The sequence below is a fragment of the Muntiacus reevesi genome, chromosome 2, assembly GCF_963930625.1.
Source record: "Muntiacus reevesi chromosome 2, mMunRee1.1, whole genome shotgun sequence".
Classification (NCBI taxonomy): Eukaryota; Metazoa; Chordata; class Mammalia; order Artiodactyla; family Cervidae; genus Muntiacus; species Muntiacus reevesi.
Genome location: NC_089250.1, coordinates 229,894,664 through 229,915,125, shown reverse-complemented (window position 1 = coordinate 229,915,125; position 20,462 = coordinate 229,894,664). Strand labels below are relative to the sequence as shown.

General features: G+C 42.5%; 1 protein-coding gene across 3 annotated transcripts in view; it reads left to right on the top strand.

Annotated features, from left to right (window-relative positions):
• ABCC11 (ATP binding cassette subfamily C member 11) overlaps positions 1–20,462 on the top strand; it is a 78,902-nt gene that overhangs the window by 4,663 nt on the left and 53,777 nt on the right. For all 3 annotated transcript variants that reach the window (XM_065920479.1, XM_065920477.1, XM_065920478.1), the window contains exons 3-8: positions 1,006–1,164; positions 4,187–4,334; positions 6,971–7,204; positions 13,673–13,846; positions 14,841–14,988; positions 15,140–15,288. In XM_065920479.1, coding sequence (XP_065776551.1) covers positions 1,006–1,164; positions 4,187–4,334; positions 6,971–7,204; positions 13,673–13,846; positions 14,841–14,988; positions 15,140–15,288 — 1,012 coding nt within the window. The remainder of the gene's footprint in view (positions 1–1,005; positions 1,165–4,186; positions 4,335–6,970; positions 7,205–13,672; positions 13,847–14,840; positions 14,989–15,139; positions 15,289–20,462) is intronic.

Sequence of the window (20,462 nt, the reverse complement as noted above, 5' to 3'; positions counted from 1 at the left end):
CAGAATGTACACCATGGTTGCTGGTGGCTGGGAGGGTGTAAAGGGCCAGAATGTGGAGAAAAGAGGCCATAACCCAAAACAAGAGAGCATCCTGCAAGTCCGGCATTTTTGTCTTCACATCCGTCTCCGCAAATCTTTTTTAAAGTTTTAATTTTCCTCATATTGAACTGTATAGCATCAGAGACAATGTTGAAAAAAAAGTGAAATTACACACAATCTCAACAACTTAATGAAATCATTATTTGTCTTTTGTGAATGATTCACAGAGATACGACCTTATCATTCTTAGTTATATACTTTTTTTAATTTTTACAGTTTTTATGGGAGTTACAGAAGCAGAATATAAAAATTTAAAGTAATGAGAATCTAGTTTTGCTCCTTTGTGATTTCTAACCCCTACTTCAAAGTCAATCTATGAATGATTTGCTATAAATTGTTATATAATTTGATATGTATTTTATATAATATAGATATTTTAAATATATAATATAGATATGTGTATATTGTTCTCTGTCTGACCTCCCTTATGTCTTCCTTTTTTATATTAGTAAAAATATTCTAAATTTCTTGATCTTCAAGTGACCTTTTTTTCAGTATGCTTAGAGCCCGTTCCATGTTCCATATGTAGCTCATCCCTATTTTTAGACCCTTCTGCATTGTTTTCTACAACATGGTGCAGGATGTACCATATTTGTCTTCTTTCTTTTAAAATCATTCCTCTGTTGCTGGGTGTTTTTGTTGCTTCTGGTTTTTAACTATGACTACTGGGGAAAAACCTCAGTGTGGTCCTCTGGATGTAGGAAAAAAATATTTTTTCATGACTGTTATCTGTGATGTTAATAGTAATCATGGAAAAATACTTTTTTCTACATGTAAACGATGGAGAAATCACTGTGGTTTCTCCCCAGTTCTCATTCATCTCTTCCGAGTCCTGCCTGTAACTTAGTTGTCCGCCTCTGGAGCCCACGTCCGATGTCACCATGCTGCCTGTGACCTCTCTGCTAGGTTTCCTGAGCCCCAACCCCTGGATGATGCTGGCCTGTTCTCCTACCTCTCGCTGTCATGGCTCAGCCCGCTCATGGTTCGAGGTTCACGGAGATGCTTAGATGAGAACAACATCCCCGAGCTGTCAGTACACGATGCTGCAGACAAAAATGCCAAAAGGTAAAGTCATGCTGGGTGAGCCAGTGGGGTTAAAGACCATGTCCTGGCAGTCGGTGACCAGAGATGCTTAAATATGTGTTTTTAGGGGAGGGGGGTAGTGGTTCATCTTCAGACTACCAAAATATATCAGTTCTCCCTTTATAGCAGGAGCCTTCCTTCTATTGGAGGTTCTTAATCTGGAGTTAACAATAATTTACATATTTCATATGTAAATATTTACATACAGGCTAGAGAACTTTTTCTGGAACAAGAATTTGCATCTTTTATCAGGTCTGTCTGAGGTCCCAGGACCCTGAGAAAGAAAGTACTGCTTCTTGTCCTTTTTGCCTTTTTGGTGTGTGGATAAAGCATTTATCTTTGGCCTGCTGTCGGGCCCTGGGGGCAAAGGGCAGCCCAACAAGGGAATCCATTTTGTCCACTGTGCTCTTCCTGTCTAAGGAGCAGCAGCCTTGTCAAGCGCCTGGAGTCCCTTGGCCTGATCCACGATGCAGTCATCATTGCTGTTGTTCAGTTGCTAAGTCATGTCCGACTCTTTGCAACCCCATGGACTGCAGCATACCAGGTTTCCCCGTCCTTCACCAACTTCTGGAGTTTGCTTAAAATCATGTCCATTGAGTCGATGATGCCGTTCAACCATCTCATCCTCTGTCACCCCTTTCTCCTCCTGCCTTTAATCTTTCCCAGCATCAGGGTCTTTTCCAATGAGTTGGCTCTTTGTAAGGTGGCTGAAGTGTTGGCACTTCAGGGTCAGTCCTTCCAATTAGTATTTAAAGCTGACTTCCTCTAGGATTGACTGGTTTGATCTCCTTGCTGTCCAAGGGACTCAAGATTCTTCTCTAGCACCACAGTTCAAAAGCATCAGTTCTTCAGCATTCAACCTTTTTGATGGTCCAACTGTCACATTCATACGTGACCACTGGAAAAACCATAGCTTTGACTAGACAGACCTTCGTCGGCAAAGTGATGTCTCTGCTGTCATCATGGGCAGTGCTAACTGCTTTCCCAGTAGTGGGACCAGACATAGGGAAGCATGAGCCAGGACATCGAAGTTCAGTCAACATGGTGCCTGCAGCTGATAGATTGGATTGTGGATGCATGGTGAGGTGGGGAGGCATCCAGAACCAGATTAAGAGCCTGGAAGCCTTGAGCATCATAATGACTATTGTCCAGTCACTTGTTCCTGCCTCAGGTGTAGCTCTAAACAAAAGAGAAGAGTAGGAAAGTCAACACAATTTTAAATCTTTAGGTGAAAACTTCTTGGATGCTTTTTTAAAAAGCTAATATACAAATTGTATATCAAGTTTCCCCCCAAAGAAATGTTTTAGGTGTTCTTATTTTGCTGGTGTAGCACAAACCTCCCAGGCATCATTAGCTTGGAATGTCAAAATTAAGATACATTTACATTTCTGGGCTTCCCCGGTGGCTCAGATGGTAAAGCGTCTGCCTGCAGTGTAGGAGACCCAGGTTTGATACCTGGGTTGGGAAGATCCCCTGGAGAAGGAAATAGCAACCCACTCCAGTACTCATGCCTGGAAAATTCCATGGACTGAGGAGCCTGGTAGGCTACAGTCCATGGGATCGCAAAGAGTCAGACATGACTGAGTGGCTTCACTTTTACTTTCTTTGGTTGCATGATCCAACACTGGGGCACCGTTTTGGGAATTTTGAAATAAATAAGGGCACTTTTTGGAGATCAGAGTTCTGTGTTTTACGAATCTTAACTTGTGTTTAAAAAGGAAGGGTGATGTTTTTCAGAGCCCTAGGCCATTTCTTCAACTAACTGTATTTCAAGGTAACAAAACAGTTGATGAGGGAGATTTCTTTTTTTAATATTTATTTATTTATTTTTATTTGGCTGTGCGGGGTCTTAGTTGAGGCATGCAGCATCTTTAGTTGTGGCTTGTGGGATCTAGTTCCCTGACCAGGTATCGAACCCAGGCCCCCTGCATTGGGAACTTGGAGGCTTAGCCACTGGACCACCAGGAAGATTCTGGGAAAGTTATTATTATTATTTTTTTTTACAGAAAATTCAAGCTGCTAACTATAAATGGAATGATAGAAAAATCACCATTTTGCCAGTCCTGTCAGTAGTGGATATAGGCAATGATCATCAGCGATAGGGAACTTAGCAATGGATGAGTCAGGCTAACACATCTTCTTAACGCAGTGATCCAGTTTAACATATCCAAAAGTGGGACAGCACACTTTGTACATCTTCTGATGTGATAAAAAGAACATATACTACATCATCTAATAAGTATTTTTGCCAGCTGACTTTAATTCTGAATTTTATTATGCCTCTAGATCTAGCTAACAGCTTGATAGGAAGTACATGGCATAGAAACTTATACTAGCCCCACAGGGGTGCAATCAGTCAAATCCAGAATGTGGAAAACTCAACAGGATAAATCCTTCAGATTTTTTAGAAGGTAAATGGCAAAAAATGCAGAGGAAGTGAAATTGTCACAGATAAAATGAGATGCAAGAGGCCTGTCAGATTTGTCTTTTAACTGCAATGAATGGGACCTGTTTGGATCTTGATTTAGGCAAACTAACTGTGAGAACATATTCTTGAAATAATTAGAGAAAGTTGAATTAAATGCCATTCTTACTATGCTATTAATATATGGCTATTATTAATAGCTATTAATAATGAATAGTCATTAATTCATAACCATTTTTATGTTACCATGTGGCTTTTTAGGGCTTTATCTGGAAGAGATGCATACTAAAGCATTTATAGATGAAACAATATCTTTGGGATTTGCTTGAAATATTCTTGCAAAAAGAAAAATAATGGAAGGGGAGGAAAGATTAAACAAAAATGTCAAAGGTTAATAATTCTTGGAGCTGGGGCATGCATATCTGTGGCATGCATACAGTATAAATGCCCTGTACTGTTCTCTCTCCTTGTGTTATCTTTGACAATTTCTGTAACCAAGTTCCTAGACCAGCAAGAACTGGGAGAGTTGGGTGACACAATCAAAGAGATTTCATTTGCCTCCATTTTCTTCTTTTCAAGGCTTCATCTTCTTTGGGAAGAAGAAGTCTCAAGGCATGGAATTGACAAAGCTTCAGTGCTTCGAGTGATGCTAAGATTCCAAAGAACAAGGCTTATTTTTGATACAATTCTGAGCTGCTGCTTCTCCATTGCAAGTGTTCTGGGGCCCGTAAGTAGCAGATTTGAGGAGGTGTCCGGACTTCAGGCCTTGGTGATTAGCATGTTTAGATCCATCCCAAGAACTGGAGATGTCCTGAGACTTCCCTGGTGGGTCAGTGGTTAGGACTCTGCACGTCCAATAGGGGGGAGGTGGGTGTGCAGGTTCGATCCCTGGTTGGGGAACTAAGATCCTATATGCCATTCAGGGTGGCCAAAGAAAATAACAATAATTTTTCAAAACCCCAAAACATAAACAAACAAACAAACAAACAAAAAGATTTGAGGATGTCAGTCTCTCAACTGCTGCTCAGAAAATGAAGGCTTTCTGGGGTCAGTGGAGCTAGTAGTAGTTGGAAGTGCAAATTCTGCAGCCAGTGCTTAGGTTCTAACCTTGGTTCTGCCACTTATTTTCTGGGTGACTTTGGGCAATTGGTTTACCCCTTCTGTGCCTTGGTTCCCTCATGGAACCCCATGATGTTCTCAACCATAGTCCTCATGGAAAGTCTCATGTTTGAAATGGAGAGCCCAACATTATCTGCCTCACAGGGTGATATTAAATAAGTTCAGTATAGAAAACATTTAGAACTCAGTCTGGCTCAGGACGTGGGAGCTGCTTTGAGAAATGGCGGAACAGCTTGGGGCATGCAGGAGAGTCCACGTACCATGGTTAGGATGAATGGGCTCGCTGTTTCCTACTAGTTCCTCAACTGCAGACCGTGAACCTGGCTGTCCCAGCTGGGGTCACGTGCTCACTTTGGTTGGTAAGCAGTGGAACACTTTGACTGACGATCCAGCCTAGGCTGTGTGCATTGGAGCAGGTGACTGTCTCCCCAGAAGAAAATGGAGGCGTTGTTACCAGCTCGGGGGAGAGGGGTTGCAGGTCAGGAGGAAGCAACAGCTGCTGACACCACAGAGATAAGTGACTTGGGTGACAGCATGTTCTTCATTCGTCCCTTCAGATCCACTCTCCACCCTGGTCCGCCCCACCCTATGCTATGCCCCTAGTGTGTGACCTCTATGGATCGCATCCGTGGGGTACCTCTGGCTCTGGCTTCTGGTTGAGTTTGACCAGTGGGAGACCCCATCTGGAGGCTGGAGGGAAGGAGAAGGTGAGGGCAAGATATATATCACTCTGACTTCCTCACTCCCTGTCACTGAAGGTTGGTGACCAGATCCTAAAATGAGGGGCCCTTTTTGTATGACTTTCTCTTTCTAGGCCTCAGGAAACTCATCCTCCCATCCCCATTTAGTTCCTTGTGGTTGCTAACTCCAAGGTGCTTCTCCATCCCTGTTAAATCTCCTCAATTCTGCCCACACCTTTATACTCCGTGTGTATGTGTGTGTGTCCTCTATTTCCCACCGGGACTGAGGCTGAAATGTGGTCTCTGTACTCTGGTGCCAAATCAAATCTCAGAGACAGAGTTTTGGTGAAGGGCTTCCCAGGTGAAACTAGTGGTAAAAAAAAAAAAAAAAAAATTCCCCTGCCAATGCAGAAGATGCAAGAGACATGGGTTCAGTCCCTGAGTTGGGAAGAGCCCCTGGAGTGGGAAATAGCAACCCCGTCCAATACGCTTGCCTGGAAAATGCTATGGACAGAGGAACCTGGTGGGCTTCTGCCCATAAGATCACAGAGTTAGATATGACTGAGTGGCTAAGCACCTATACACTCACACAGAAAAGAATGGCTTTATTGCTTTGCCAGACAAATGGGGACACAATGGACTAATGACCTCAAAACTGTGTGTCCCAATTCAGGGGGATTTGGTGAGGAGTTTTATAGTAATCCTCATGGCTCAGATGGTAAAGAATTTGCCTGCAATGATGGAGACCCGGGTTCAATCCCTGGGTTGGGTAGATTTCCTGGAGTAGAAAATGGCAACCCACTCCAGTATTCGTGCCTGGAGAATTCCGTGGACAGAAGAGCTTGGTGGGCTACAATTCATGGGGTCACAAAGAGTCAGACATGACTGAGTGACTAACATTTTCACTTTATAGCAATGGATTCAAGGGTGAGGTTTGCTGATGAGATCAGGGTGTGCGTAGGGCCTGCACTCCTTTAATCTGGCCTCAGGAGGTTTTCTGATGAGCTTCTGTGGTTCTTGAGGTTATCAAACTGTGACCTTCTCTCTGGAGTAGAGTATTTCATCAAGTAGTTAGCAGCTTCCATTTGTTGGGTGTTTTAATTCTGTAGAAGAGCTCAAAGATATTGTTATGTGTATCCCTTGAGGAGCAATGAGGATCCTGCCCCAAGACTGTTTCTTGGCTGCTCTTTCCTTGTCTCCGCATCCCCTCTCTTCCCCTAGGAATGCAGGGAAGGTTATGGAGGCTGGAGTCTATTCCCTACAAACAAGAAATAGGGCGCACGGAATAGGCTCCCGCATCTAGAAACACCAGAGCGTCCTGCTTGGTTTCAGGACCAGTATGAGGTGGTGGAGCTGGGCTTCAGATCTGGGTCAGTTGAACTCCTAAGTGTCCTCCAACTGGACTGTGACCTTCTGAGTGCAGAATTGTGCCTGAGTCAGTTGTGATTGTCAAGTAAGCCCCCTCTCCTGACCTGAGGACCTTACACCTGGTGCACTTTGGTTAGGTGTTGCCTGAAAGCAGGACTGGGAAGTCAGAGTGATCCAAACTCCTGTTTCCTTTTAGATGTTGCTTATACCAAGGATCCTGGAATACGCTGAAAACCCATCGGGGGACGTTGCCTATGGAGTTGGGCTTTGCCTGGCCCTTTACTTCACTGAATGTCTGAAGTCTCTGTCCATGTGCTCATGTTGGGTCGTCAACCAGCGCACCGCCATCCGGTTCCGTGCAGCTGTCTTCTCCTTTGCCTTTGAGAAGCTGATGCAGTTTAAGTCTCTAACACACATCACCATGGGAGAGGTAAGTGACGAGGTTGCACATTGAGGGGGTTACTTTCCTCCTCCTCCTCTACACCTCCTTACCCTGGAGGCCAAGGGAAGGAGAAGAAGCTGGAGACCAGGAAGAAAGAGAAAGGAAATCATTTCCAGGGTGAGTGTTGATAACCATCAATAATTGCCTCTGGGATCATAAGAGCAGGTCAACAGTAAACGAGATATTCCAGCTGTATTCAGGGCCTTAGAGAGGACTTATCCATCCATTCAATAAATTATTACTGAGGTATGCTTTGTGCTAAGCCCTATTCTAGGCCCTAGGGGTATGTGCTAAGTCACTTCAGTCGTGTCTGACTCTTTGTGACCCCACGGACTGTAGCCCACCAGGCTCCTCTGTTCATGAGATCCTCCAGGCAAGAACACTGGAGTGGTTTGCCATTTCCTTCTCCACCTAGGGGTACAGTTCAGTACCCCTCAGTCTCTCAGTTGTGTCCGACTCTGCGACCCCATGGATTGAAGCACGCCAGGCCTCCCTGTCCATTACCAACTCCTGGAGCTTGCTCAAAATCATGTCCATTGAGAGGGGGATGCCATCCAACCATTTCATCCTCTGTTCTCTTCTCCTTCTGCCTTCAACCTTTCCCACCATCAGGGTCTTTTCCAATGTTTCAGCTCTTTGCATCAGGTGGCCAGAGTACTGAAGTTTCAGCTTCAGCATCAGTCCTTCCAATGAATATTCAGCACTGATTTCCTTTAGGGTTGACTGGTTTGATCTCCTTGCAGTCCAAGAGACTCAAGAGTCTTATCCAACATCACAGTTCAAAAGCATCAATTCAGCACTCAGCTTTCTTTATCGTCCAACTCTCACATCCGTACATGACTACTGGAAAAACCATAACTTTGACTAAACAGACTTTTGTTGGCAAAGTAATGTCTCTGCTTTTTAATATGCTGTCTAAATTGGTCATAGCTTTTCTTCCAAGGAGCAAGCATCTTTTCATTTCATGACTGCAATCACCATTTGCAGTGATTTTGGAGCCCAAGAAAATAAGTCTCTCACTGTTTCCATTGTTTCCCCATCTATTTGCCATGAAGTGGTGGAACTGGATGCCATGATCTTTGTTTTTTGAAAGGAGTTTTAATCCAACTTTTTCACTCTCCTCTTTCACTTTCATCAAAAGACTCTTTAGTTCTTCACTTTCTGCCATAAGGGTGGTATCATCTGCATATCTTAGGTTATTGATATGTCTCCCAGCAATCTTGATTCCAGCTTGTGGTTCATTGAGCCTGGCATTTCACATGATGTAATCTGCATATAAGTTAAATAAGCAGGGTGACAATATACAGCCTTGATGTACTCCTTTCCCAATTTGGAACCAGTCTATTGTTCTATGTCCAGTTCTAATTGTTGTTTCTTAACCTGCATACAGATTTCTCAGGAGGCAGGTAAGGTGGTCTGGTATTCCCATCTCTTTAAGAATTTTCCACAGTTTGTTCTGATCCACATAGTCATAGGCTTTGGCGTAGTCAATAAGCAAAAGTAGATGTTTTTCTGGAACTCTCTTGCTTTCTCAATGATCCAATGGATGTTGACAATTTGATCTCTTCAGCTACCAAATCCTCCCATATTTTTCTTCCCAAGTCGTCTGAGGGGATCGGTCTGATTCTTTGCAACCCCATGGACTATATAGTCCATGGAATTCTCCAGGCCAGAGTACTGGGGTGGGTAGCCTTTCCTTTCTCCAGGGGATCTTCCCAATCCGGGGATCAAACCCAGGTCTCCTGCATTGCAGGCAGATTCCTTACCAGCTGAGCCACAGAGGAAGTCCAAGAACACTGGAGTGGGTAGTCTATCCCTTCTCCAGCAGATCTTCCTGACCCAGGCATCGAACTGGGGTCTCCTGCATTGCAGGCCGATTCTTTACCAACTGAGCTATGAGGGAAGCCCACCAAGGGGTACAGCAGTGGCCAAAAAGACAAAAGTCTTGGGACTTCCCTGGTGGTCCAGTGTTTAAGACTCCATGCTTCCATTGTAAGGGGATATGGGTTCCATCTCTGATCAGGGAACTAAGATCCTTCATGCAGCTAAAAATTAAAACAAAAAAACACGAATCCCCAGTAGAAGCACATCAGAAACCATATCCCCTGACCACCTGGGGAGGAAGGTATGGGAGGACTTGGTAGCTCAAGGAAAAACAAGCAGAGATAATCTCTCTGGTTGTTAATTTTCTTATCTGCAGAGGAGAAATACTTACAGCTGCCTGGTTATTGTTATTGATGGGTTATTTCCTAGCTGGAGCTCCCTACAGCATAACACAAACAATGGCAGAGACTGAAGAAAGATATATGACCAACTATGACCCAGAGTCATGGGGGGATATTGGAATTTTCTATGTTTAATTTCACTTTCTCTATTTTTCTACTGCTTACCAATTGCCTTGATGAGCATGGATTGCTTTTATATTGAAACAGATAATTTAATTTTTGGAAAAGTCATCCCTGCTCTGGCTCTTTCCTCTCAAACAAACTCCTTTGTGATCTGGCCTCAGCTGCTCTCCTGCCTAATCTCCTCCTGTGTTGCTTTCTCTAGTCCTAGGTTGACGTCTACCTTCCTGGCCAGGCAGGGCTAAACCTCTAGGCATGTCCACCTCCAGGAAGCTTTGCTCACATCACTCCACCCCACCCCACGCCCCGCCCTTTCAAAATCTCATTTAATCTTCAAAGGCCTGGCTGAGATGGTCTGTCCTTCATGATAGTATCTCTAGACCCCATCCTTCTGACCCTACTCCCCACCAAACCCAAATCTGGTCTCTCCACTCAGATGAGCTCCCTTCAAAGACATGAACTATTTCAGATCCTCAACTCTATCCCTCAAAAAGCCCAGCATCTGAATTACACAGGACAATCTCCAAAATACAGTCTGCTAAATGAACCATTGCCACCAAACAGATGCTTCATCTAACTCAAATACCAGCAAGTGTAAGATATTTGTTGTTATCATTATTACTGTTCTTCTTCACCATTTTACTCCTTCTCTGACCTTAGGCAACTTGTTCAGCCTCTCTGGAGCTGTGGGATAGTAATAGGACTAACCTTGTAGAAGGGTTGTCTTACAGGATTAAATGAGTTAGTACATATAAAGCATGTAGAAGAGGGACAGTGATTCATGTGTTCAGTTGTATCATTAATTTATTTTATGCCTTAATCATCAAAGCTACCCTGTCCTCCTGCATTTGACTAGAGTTAAAGGATCCACGGCAGCCCTTCTCCCTGTTCTCAGCAAAGTTATCACAGTAACTGTCAATGTCCTCTGAGCCAGATGTTATCCCAAAGGTGTCACTAAGTTAGCTCAGTCGGTCCTCGGATGACCTCTTACATGATAGCTTCTGTTATTGTTCCCATTGTCATGGAGGTGGAAACTGAGGCCACGAAAGGGTATGAAACTTGGACAAGGTCACACGATCAGTAAGCGGTAGAGCCTGGCTGCAGATTCCAGGCTCTGAACTCGAGCCGTCACCTGCCTTGCTAAGGAGATCTTCTGCATTCAGGCCAATGCTGCTTCCTTTTCTGTTTGTCTGTTTTAAGCCCCACTATATGTGAAGTCCAACTTTCCCAACATCTTCACAGAAGCAGAAAATAAGATGACCCATTTGGAACTGAAGATGGAAGTAGTTACTCATATGAGGATTTCTAGACAGTTGCTTCCATAAATTTTCTATTAAAATTAATTTTAAGAACACCTGGGTTGTGTCCATGTCCCGGCTATCGTAAAAGGTGCTGCTGTGAACACCGGGGATACATGTGTCTTCTTCTCAGGACATATGCCCAGTAGTGGGGTTGCTGGGTCATATAGTAGATTTAGTCCTAGTTTTTAAAGGAATCTCCATACTGTTCTCCATAATGACCGTATCAGTTTACATTTCTGGCAGAAACTAACACAACACTGTAAAAACTTTAATTAAAAAAGCAATAGAAAAAAAAGTTTAAAAAAGTACACCTGAATACTTTCTCCTCAGGAAAGAAATAGAAAAATAGTATAGATGACCCCCTACACCTGGTCACTCCCCCTATGCCTGAACTAACATCACCTTCCAACTTTTAAAAGTACATTTAGGTACACATGTGAATTACCCACAGAAAACATAATATATTTTGTGTGCATGTTTTTGCATAAATAATACTGCATTTTACATAGTTCTGCAATTTGGTTTTACCAATAGAAAATGTAAGATATATATTTTGGGGTGAGATTTTTTACATCAGTGATACAACATCACTTACATCATTTTGCAGTTTTTTCTTCTCTCCTCGCCATGTCTTAAATTTCCACGTAGGCACATTTAGATTTTCCTCATTACTTTTCAGTGATGCTTACTCATAATTAAAGCACTTTCTCTTTTTCTTTATTTTTTACTGTGATATAATTGATGTAGAACTTTGTATTCATACAAAATATACAGCATAATGGGCCTTCCCAGGTGGTGTTAGTGGTAAAGAACATGACTGCCAATGTAGGAGACATGAGAGAAATGGGTTTGATCCCTGCGTCAGAAAGATCCCCTGGAAGAGGGCATGGCAACCCACTCCAGTATTCTTGCCTGGAGAATTCCATGAACAGAGGAGCCTAGTGGGCTACAGTCCATACGGTCGCAAAGTCTGACATGACTAAAGTGATTTAGCATGCATGCACGCATACAGCATAATAATTTGATGTATGCATATATTGCAAAGTGATCACCACAATAAGTTTAGTTAACAACCAGCACCACACACAGTTACAGACTTTTCTTGTGATGAGGATTTTTAAGATCTATTTTCTTAGCAACTTCCAGGTATACAATACAGTTTTGTTAACTATAGTCACCATGCTGTACCTCACATTCCCAGGACTTATTTATCTTATAACTGGAAGCTTTTACCTTTTGATCACTTTTGTCCATTTCTATCACTATCTTATAGCCTTCTCAATGTGTGAAAATATTTTATATGTGCTACCTAATTCAGTTATCACATCAACACTATAAAGTAGGTTGTTATATTATTCCCGTTTTACTGATGAGGCAACAGAGGCACAGAGTGACTGAGTCACACATCTGTGGTCCCATAAATAACAAGCCTGAGACATCAACACTGACAGTGTGCCTCAGGATCCAATATTAATACTTCCTAAGTGAGTGCTTTAACCTTCCCCCACCAATGGACATTTAGGATGTTTCTGGGTTTGCTGCTATAGGCAGTGCTGTAATCAACATCCTTATATATGTGCTTCCTCCAGCACATTAGAGGGTTTCTCAACAGAGAAATGAAAGTGACAGTCATGGGGTTTGTATAATTATTAGTCTTTAAAAGATACTGTTAACTTGCCCTCCAAATGGGCTGTACAAAGTCATGCTCACCCAACACTAAAAAATCTTCAGCCTGGGGCACATTCTGGGCATTGGATGGAGATTGGGTTAAAATGAAAAGAAAATCACTTCTTAGGGATTCAGGTTGGTCATTCCAAAAGACATTAACGAATTGATTCCTTAAATATTTTGTGACTTGGAATGTCAGCTTTTTTACAATTCACTAGGCAGTGTATGTTGGGGAGGGAGGGGGTGGGCAGAAGAGTCTATAGCAAGAAAGGGAAAGGAGCAGGAGAAAAAGACTCAACTCCCGCCAAAAAACGCAGGCGTTATTGTTAGAATGGATGGGATAGAACAGAGTAAAATGCTAGAAGCAGCTCTGTGGAATCTGGCTATTAGTAGTAGTAGCAATATTAGTAGTAGTAGCAATTCTATTAAGTTTAGTTCAGTTCAGTTGCTCAGTCGTGTCCGACTCTTTGTGACCCCATGAATCGCAGCATGCCAGGCCTCCCTGTCCATCACCAACTCCTGGAGTTTGCCCAAACTTATGTCCATCGAGTCGGTCCATCAAGTCCATCCAGCCATCTCGTCCTCGGTCGTCCCCTTCTCCTCCTGCCCCCAACCCCTCCCAGCATCAGGATCTTTTCCAGTGAGTCAACTCTTCACATGAGGTGGCCAAAGTATTGGAGTTTCAGCTTCAGCATCAGTCCTTCCAATGAACACCCAGGACTGATCTCCTTTAGGATGGACTGGTTGGATCTCCTTGTAGTCCAGTAGTAGCAATAGTAGTAGCTAGTTAGTAGCAGTAGCAATAGTACAAAAATGTAACTTTCGTTGGATGCAGTCCATGTGTGCAGGTATTTCTCTCATTGACAGTCTTAGAATAACCACCTAGAGTAGGGGTAATCATTGCAGCTTTACAGGTGGAGAAGCTGAGGCTCAGAGTGGCAAAGAACTTGTTCAGGGTCACACAGCTAGTGACATGAGACTTGTGAACCTGGTGGGTCTCTCCACTCTACCACCCTGCCTCTCAAGCTTGCCTGCCCATAGAAGGCATGGGCAGCCTCTTGTCACTTGTACATACAGCCTCTTCCGGGAACTTGGAGAGGTGATACCTGTGTCCACGGGCTTATTGTCTTATTGTCTTACAGGCCATTAGCTTCTTCACCAGCGACATAAACTGCCTGTACGAGGGAGTGTACTATGGGCCCCTGGCCGTGCTCACCGGCTTACTGTTGATAAGCTGCACCATCACCTCTTGCCTCATTCTCGGACCCTCAGCGCTCATTGCCACACTGTGCTATCTTCTGATTTTGCCGCTGCAGGTAATGTCTTTCTTTGCCACCCATTTGATGTTGGACATTCCCCAGAACTCCTAGGGCTCTGGAATTGGGGGTGCTTCTGAGTGGGAAGGTTGACTCTTGTTGACTGCTCATTCTATTGCAGGTGAGATTCGGTGTCAATTCCTACCTCAAATGGTTCTCTGGCCACCATGCTGGGGCCTCATAAATATTAATAAGAGGTGAATCTGATGGGTGAGGTCCACCTCACGGGTTTCTGTGAGCAATTATCTGCTTCACGGACTTTCCTCAGCAGCTATCCTCTGTGTAAGATTTTGGTTCCTTCTCTTTTACCCAGGATGTGCTGGTATAATACAGCTGACAGCATAGAACAGTGGCACAGTTTAATGGGGAAGGGAAGCAAATTTACTGCCAAAGATGCAGCTGAAAAAAAAAAATGGGCAAAACAGGAAGTGACTCTTGAATTTGTGTGCTCTGAATTATTGAAATGGAGTGCTTTCCTTTGTCAGTTCAGGTACTCTAATCAAAAAGTGATTGTAGTCTTACTGCATTGCACAGGGAACCATATTCAGTATCCCGTGACAAACCATAATGGAAAATTATTTATATATATATGTATGTATAACTGAGTCATTTTGCTATACTGGGAAATTAATACAACACTATAAATCAACTCTACTTGAAAAAAACCTTTTTAAAAAGGTGATGTGATTGGTAGAAGGTTTTGGGTTCCCAGAGGCAGAGGAGTCATGTTTCTGTTTAGCTAGCCAAACCCTAAGCCAAGAGAACCCAGGAGAGAAAGCCCCCCAGGATGTGTGGGGCAGGTGTCTTGAGGCATGATGGCTCAGAGAGGCTTCCAAACCTTCAGCGGGGACCAGGAACCGAGAGGGCAGGATCAGACCCAGGGATTCAGCCCACATGCAGAGCTGACTTTGGAAGTACTCTCGGTTGCCACACTAATGCCAGACTGCACTTTCCTGCCCCTATAAAAGATGCTCTTGCTGCATCCTCACTGCAGGTATTCCTGACCAGAAAGTCTGTGGAGACCCAGAATCATACATCAGAGGTCAGTGACCAGCGCATCCGCGTGACCAATGAAGTTCTCACCAGCATTAAGTTGATTAAAATGTACTCCTGGGAGAAGCCATTCACAAAAGTCATTAAAGGTACAGGATACCTGGCTTTCTGCTCTGAGCCTGGGGTGTCACGGTGGACTGAGCCTTTCACTTTCTGGGGATTCTTTCATGTTCTGGGGCTTGATCTATGCTCCTGGGAGAATGTTCTTGTGATTCATTTCAGACTTTTTGAATTTTCCAGATCTCAGAAAAAAGGAAACAAAGCTCTTGGAGAAGTGTGGGTTTATCCAGAGCCTGAGCACAGTCATCTTGTTCCTAGCCCCCTCCTTCTCTGTAGTGTTGCTGTTCCTCACCCACACAGGCTTACGATTGAAACTCACAACTTCAGTAGTAAGTGTTGGGGTACTTTGTTTGCTCCCTCATATTGATAGGAAGTTTTCTCATGTGTCTTTTTCCAGTCCATGCCCCTTGAAAGATCTAGAGGTTTTGTAAATGAGTAATACAAATGAATCTTGATTTTCCAGACTGTTAGGGTCTTGAGCATTCTTCCTTTTCAGTCCATACGTGGAGCTGATATCCCCTGCATAGCAGCTGTGGGGGCAGGGGTGGGGTGGGGAATGGCCATCATCTGGGGGTACAGTGGAGGTGAAATGTGTAGTTAAAACCCAGACCATGCTGAGGTTGAAAATCCTGAAGCGGGGAGCTCCTCTGATCTCAAGATAGGGCCCTGAAAATGCATTTTAAATGCAGAGGTCTGGCTTCTTCTGTCTTTTCTTTTGTGGTCTGACTCTGGTCTTGGGGAGCAGCAGCTGCCTTTCAAGGTTAGGAATTTGATTATTTGAGAATAAGACAGAGGGCTGCTTTAGAGGCTTCCCAGGTGCTCAGTGGTAAAGAATCCACGGGTTTGATCCCTGGGTCGGGAGGATCCCCTGGAGAAGGAAATGGCAACCCACTCCAGTATTCTTGCCTGGAGAGTCCCATGGACAGAGGAGCCTGGTGGGCTACAGTCCATGGGGTCACAAAAAGTTGGACATGACTTAGTGACTAAACAACAACAACAAAGCAGCTCTTAGAGAGGTTAGAATCCAACCAGAAAGTCCAGGAGATTGCACCTGACATAAGAGAGGTAGCATTTGACAGTCTGCAGCCAAGGGCTTGGTGCTCCAGAGAGCAGTCACCTCTGCTAGCCCAGCACACACCAAGGAACACCCCAGCGAGTCATTGGGTGGCAGGAAGACTGTGTAAGGAGAACGTTCAGTGGAACTTTAAGGTCACACTGCACTTACACCACCCCAGGTTAGACTAAAGCTCTGTTGGAATGGAGGTTAATCTGGACCAAGAAGAGGTAGAGACGGGGCATGAGCTGCATGAATTGGAAGGTTCCCAAGGTACCTCCAGGAGGTCATTCTCTGGGATCCTGAGAACCAAGGGTGGTTTGCTACAGTCAGGAAAAGTTTACTGACAGGTTGAGGTGAGGCATGGATTAAGCTTGATGCTTAGGGAGTTGTTGTTTTTTCCTAAATTTTTATTGGATTGTAGCTCATTTACAATGTTGTGTTAGCAAAGTGAATCAGATATATCAATTCTTTTTCAGATTTTTTCCCTATATAGCTCATTATAGAATATTGAATAGAGTTCCCTGTGCTATATAGTTGGTCCTTGTTTGTTATCTATTTTATATATAGTAGTGTGTACATGTTAATCCCGATTTCCTAATTTATCTCTTCCCCCCACATTTCCCCTTTGAAAACCATAAGTTTAATTTTGAGATCAGTGAGTCTGTTTCTATTTTGTGAATAAGTACATCTGTATCATTTAAAATTAGATTCTACATATAAATGATGTCATATGCTGTTTGTCTTCCTCTGTCTGACTTACTTCACTTAGTATGATAATCTCTAGATTCATCCATGTTGCTGCTAATGGCCTTATTTCATTCTGTTTTATGACTGAATCATATTCCATTGAATGTATGTACTGCATCTTCTTTATTCCTCTGTCATTGGACATTTGGGTTCCTTCCATGTCTTGTCTATTGTGAATAGTGCTTCCATGAACATTGTGGTCTACATATCTTTTCAAATTATGGTTTTCTCTGAATATATGCCCAAGAGTAGGATTGCTGGGTAATATGGTAGTTATATGTATATATATATATGTGTGTGTGTGTGTGTATTTAAGGGACCTCCATATTGTTCTCCATAATGGTTGTACCAATTTACATTCCCACCAACAGTGTCGGAGGATTCCCTTTTCTCTACATCCTCTCAGCATTATTATTTATAGATTTTGATTTATTTATTTTTAATTGAAGGATAATTGCTTTACAGTATTGCATTTGTTTCTACCAAACATCAACATGAATCAGCCGTAGGTTTATCCACGTCCCTTCTCACTTGAACATCCCTCCAACATCCCTCCCTATCCCACCCCTCTAGGTTGTTACAGAGTCCCAGTTTGAGTTCCTTGAGTCATACAACAAATTTTCATTGGCTATCTATTTTGCATTTGGTAATGTATGTTTCCATGTTACTCTCTCCATACCTCCCACCCTCTCCTTCTTCCCTCTCCATCTGTCTATAAGTCTGTTCTCATTGTATCTCTACTGTTGCTCTGCAAATAGGTTCATCAGTACCATCTTTCTAGATTCCATATATATGCATTAGTATACCATAACTGTTTTTCTCTTTCTGACTCACTTTACTCTGTATACTAGGTTCTAGGTTCATTTACCTCATTAGGACTGACTCTCAAATGTGTTTGTTTTTTTTTATGGCTAAGTAACATTCCACTGTAAATATGGACCACAGCTTCTTTATCCATTCATCTGTTCATGGACATCTAGGTTGCTTCCATGTCCTAACTATTATAAATAGAGCTGCAATGAACATTGGGTTACATATGTCTTTTTCAATTTTGGTTTCCTCAGGGTATGTGCCTAGTAGTAGGATTGCTGGGTCATATGGTAGTTTTATTCTTAGTTTTTTTTTTAAGGCATCTCCATGTTTTTCTCCATGGTGGCTGTATAAATTTTCATTCCAACCAACACTGCAAGAGGGTTCCCTCTTCTCCACACCCTCTCCAGCATTTATTGTTTGTAGATTTTTTGAATATGGCCATTGTGACCAGTGTGAGGTGACACCTCATTGTAGTTTTGACGTGCATTTCTCTAATAATTAATGGTGTTGAACATCTTTTCTTTTCTTTTTTTTTTTTTTAATTATTTTTTTTTTTATTTTTCAGGGGGTTTTGTCATACATTGATGTGAATCAGCCATAGAGTTACACGAATTCCCCATCCTGGTCTCCCATCCCACCTCCCTCTCCACCCGATTCCTCTGGATCTTCCCAGCCCAACAGGCCCGAGCACTTGACTCATGCCTCCCACCTGGGCTGGTGGTCTGTTTCACCACAGATAATATACATGCTGTTCTTTCGAAACATCCCACCCTCACCTTCTCCCACAGAGTTCAAAAGTCTGTTCTGTACTTCTGCGTCTCTTCTTCTGCCCTGCATATAGGGCCATCGTTACCATCTTTCTAAATTCCGTATATATGTGTTAGGAAGAATGTAATGTTCTTTATCTTTCTGGCTCACCTCACTCTGTATAATGGGCTCCAGTTTCATCCATCTCATTAGAACTGATTCAAATGAATTCTTTTTAATGGCTGAGTAATATTCCATGGTGTATATGTACCACAGCTTCCTTATCCATTCATCTGCTGATGGGTATCTAGGTTGCTTCCATGTCCTGGCTATTATAAACAGTGCTGCGATGAACATCGGGGTGCACGTGTCTCTTTCAGATCTGGATTCCTCAGTGTGTATGCCCAGAAGTGGTATTGCTGGGTCATGTGGTAGTTCTATTTCCAGTTTTTTAAGAAATCTCCACACTGTTTTCCATAGTGGCTGTACTAGTTTGCATTCCCACCAACAGTGTAAGAGGGTGCCCTTTTCTCCACACCCTCTCCAGCATTTATTGCTTGTAGACTTTTGGATAGCAGCCATCCTGACTGGCATGTAATGGTACCTCATTGTGGTTTTGATTTGCATTTCTCTGATAATGAGCGATGTGGAGCATCTTTTCATGTGTTTGTTAGCCATCTGTATGTCTTCTTTGGAGAAATGTCTGTTTAGTTCTTTGGCCCATTTTTTGATTGGGTCATTTATTTTTCTGGAATTGAGCTTCAGGAGTTGCTTGTATATTTTTGAGATTAATCCTTTGTCTGTTTCCTCATTTGCTATTATTTTCTCCCAATCTGAGGGCTGTCTTTTCACCTTACTTATAGTTTCCTTTGTTGTGCAAAAGCTTTTAAGTTTCATTAGGTCCCATTTGTTTATTTTTGCTTTTATTTCCAATATTCTGGGAGGTGGGTCATAGAAGATCTTGCTGTGATTTATGTCAGAGAGTGTTTTGCCTATGTTCTCCTCTAGGAGTTTTATAGTTTCCGGTCTTACATTTAGATCTTTAATCCATTTTGAGTTTATTTTTGTGTATGGTGTTAGAAAGTGTTCTAGTTTCATTCTTTTACAAGTGGTTGACCAGTTTTCCCAGCACCACTTGTTAAAGAGATTGTCTTTTTTCCATTGTATATCCTTGCCTCCTTTGTCAAAGATAAGGTGTCCATAGGTTCGTGGATTTATCTCTGGACTTTCTGTTCTGTTCCATTGATCTATATTTCTGTCTTTGTGCCAGTACCATACTGTCTTGATGACTGTGGCTTTGTAGTAGAGTCTGAAGTCAGGCAGGTTGATTCCTCCAGTTCCATTCTTCTTTCTCAAGATTACTTTGGCTATTCGAGGTTTTTTGTATTTCCATACAAATTGTGAAATTATTTGTTCTAGTTCTGTGAAAAATACCGTTGGTAGCTTGATAGGGATTGCATTGAATCTATAGATTGCTTTGGGTAGAATAGCCATTTTGACAATATTGATTCTTCCAATCCATGAACACGGTATGTTTCTCCATCTGTTTGTGTCCTCTTTGATTTCTTTCATCAATGTTTTATAGTTTTCTGTGTATAGGTCTTTTGTTTCTTTAGGTAGATATACTCCTAAGTATTTTATTCTTTTTGTTGCAGTGGTGAATGGTATTGTTTCCTTAATTTCTCTTTCTGTTTTTTCATTGTTAGTATATAGGAATGCAAGGGATTTCTGTGTGTTAATTTTATATCCTGCAACTTTACTATATTCATTGATTAGCTCTAGTAATTTTCTGGACGAGTCTTTAGGGTTTTCTATGTAGAGGATCATGTCATCTGCAAACAGTGAGAGTTTCACTTCTTTTCCTATCTGGATTCCTTTTACGTCTTTTTCTGCTCTGATTGCTGTGGCCAAAACTTCCAACACTATGTTGAATAGTAGTGGTGAGAGTGGGCATCCTTGTCTTGTTCCTGATTTCAGAGGGAATGCTTTCAATTTTTCACCATTGAGGGTGATGCTTGCTGTGGGTTTGTCATATATAGCTTTTATTATGTTGAGGTATGTTCCTTCTATTCCTGCTTTCTGGAGAGTTTTAATCATAAATGAGTGTTGAATTTTGTCAAAGGCTTTCTCTGCATCTAT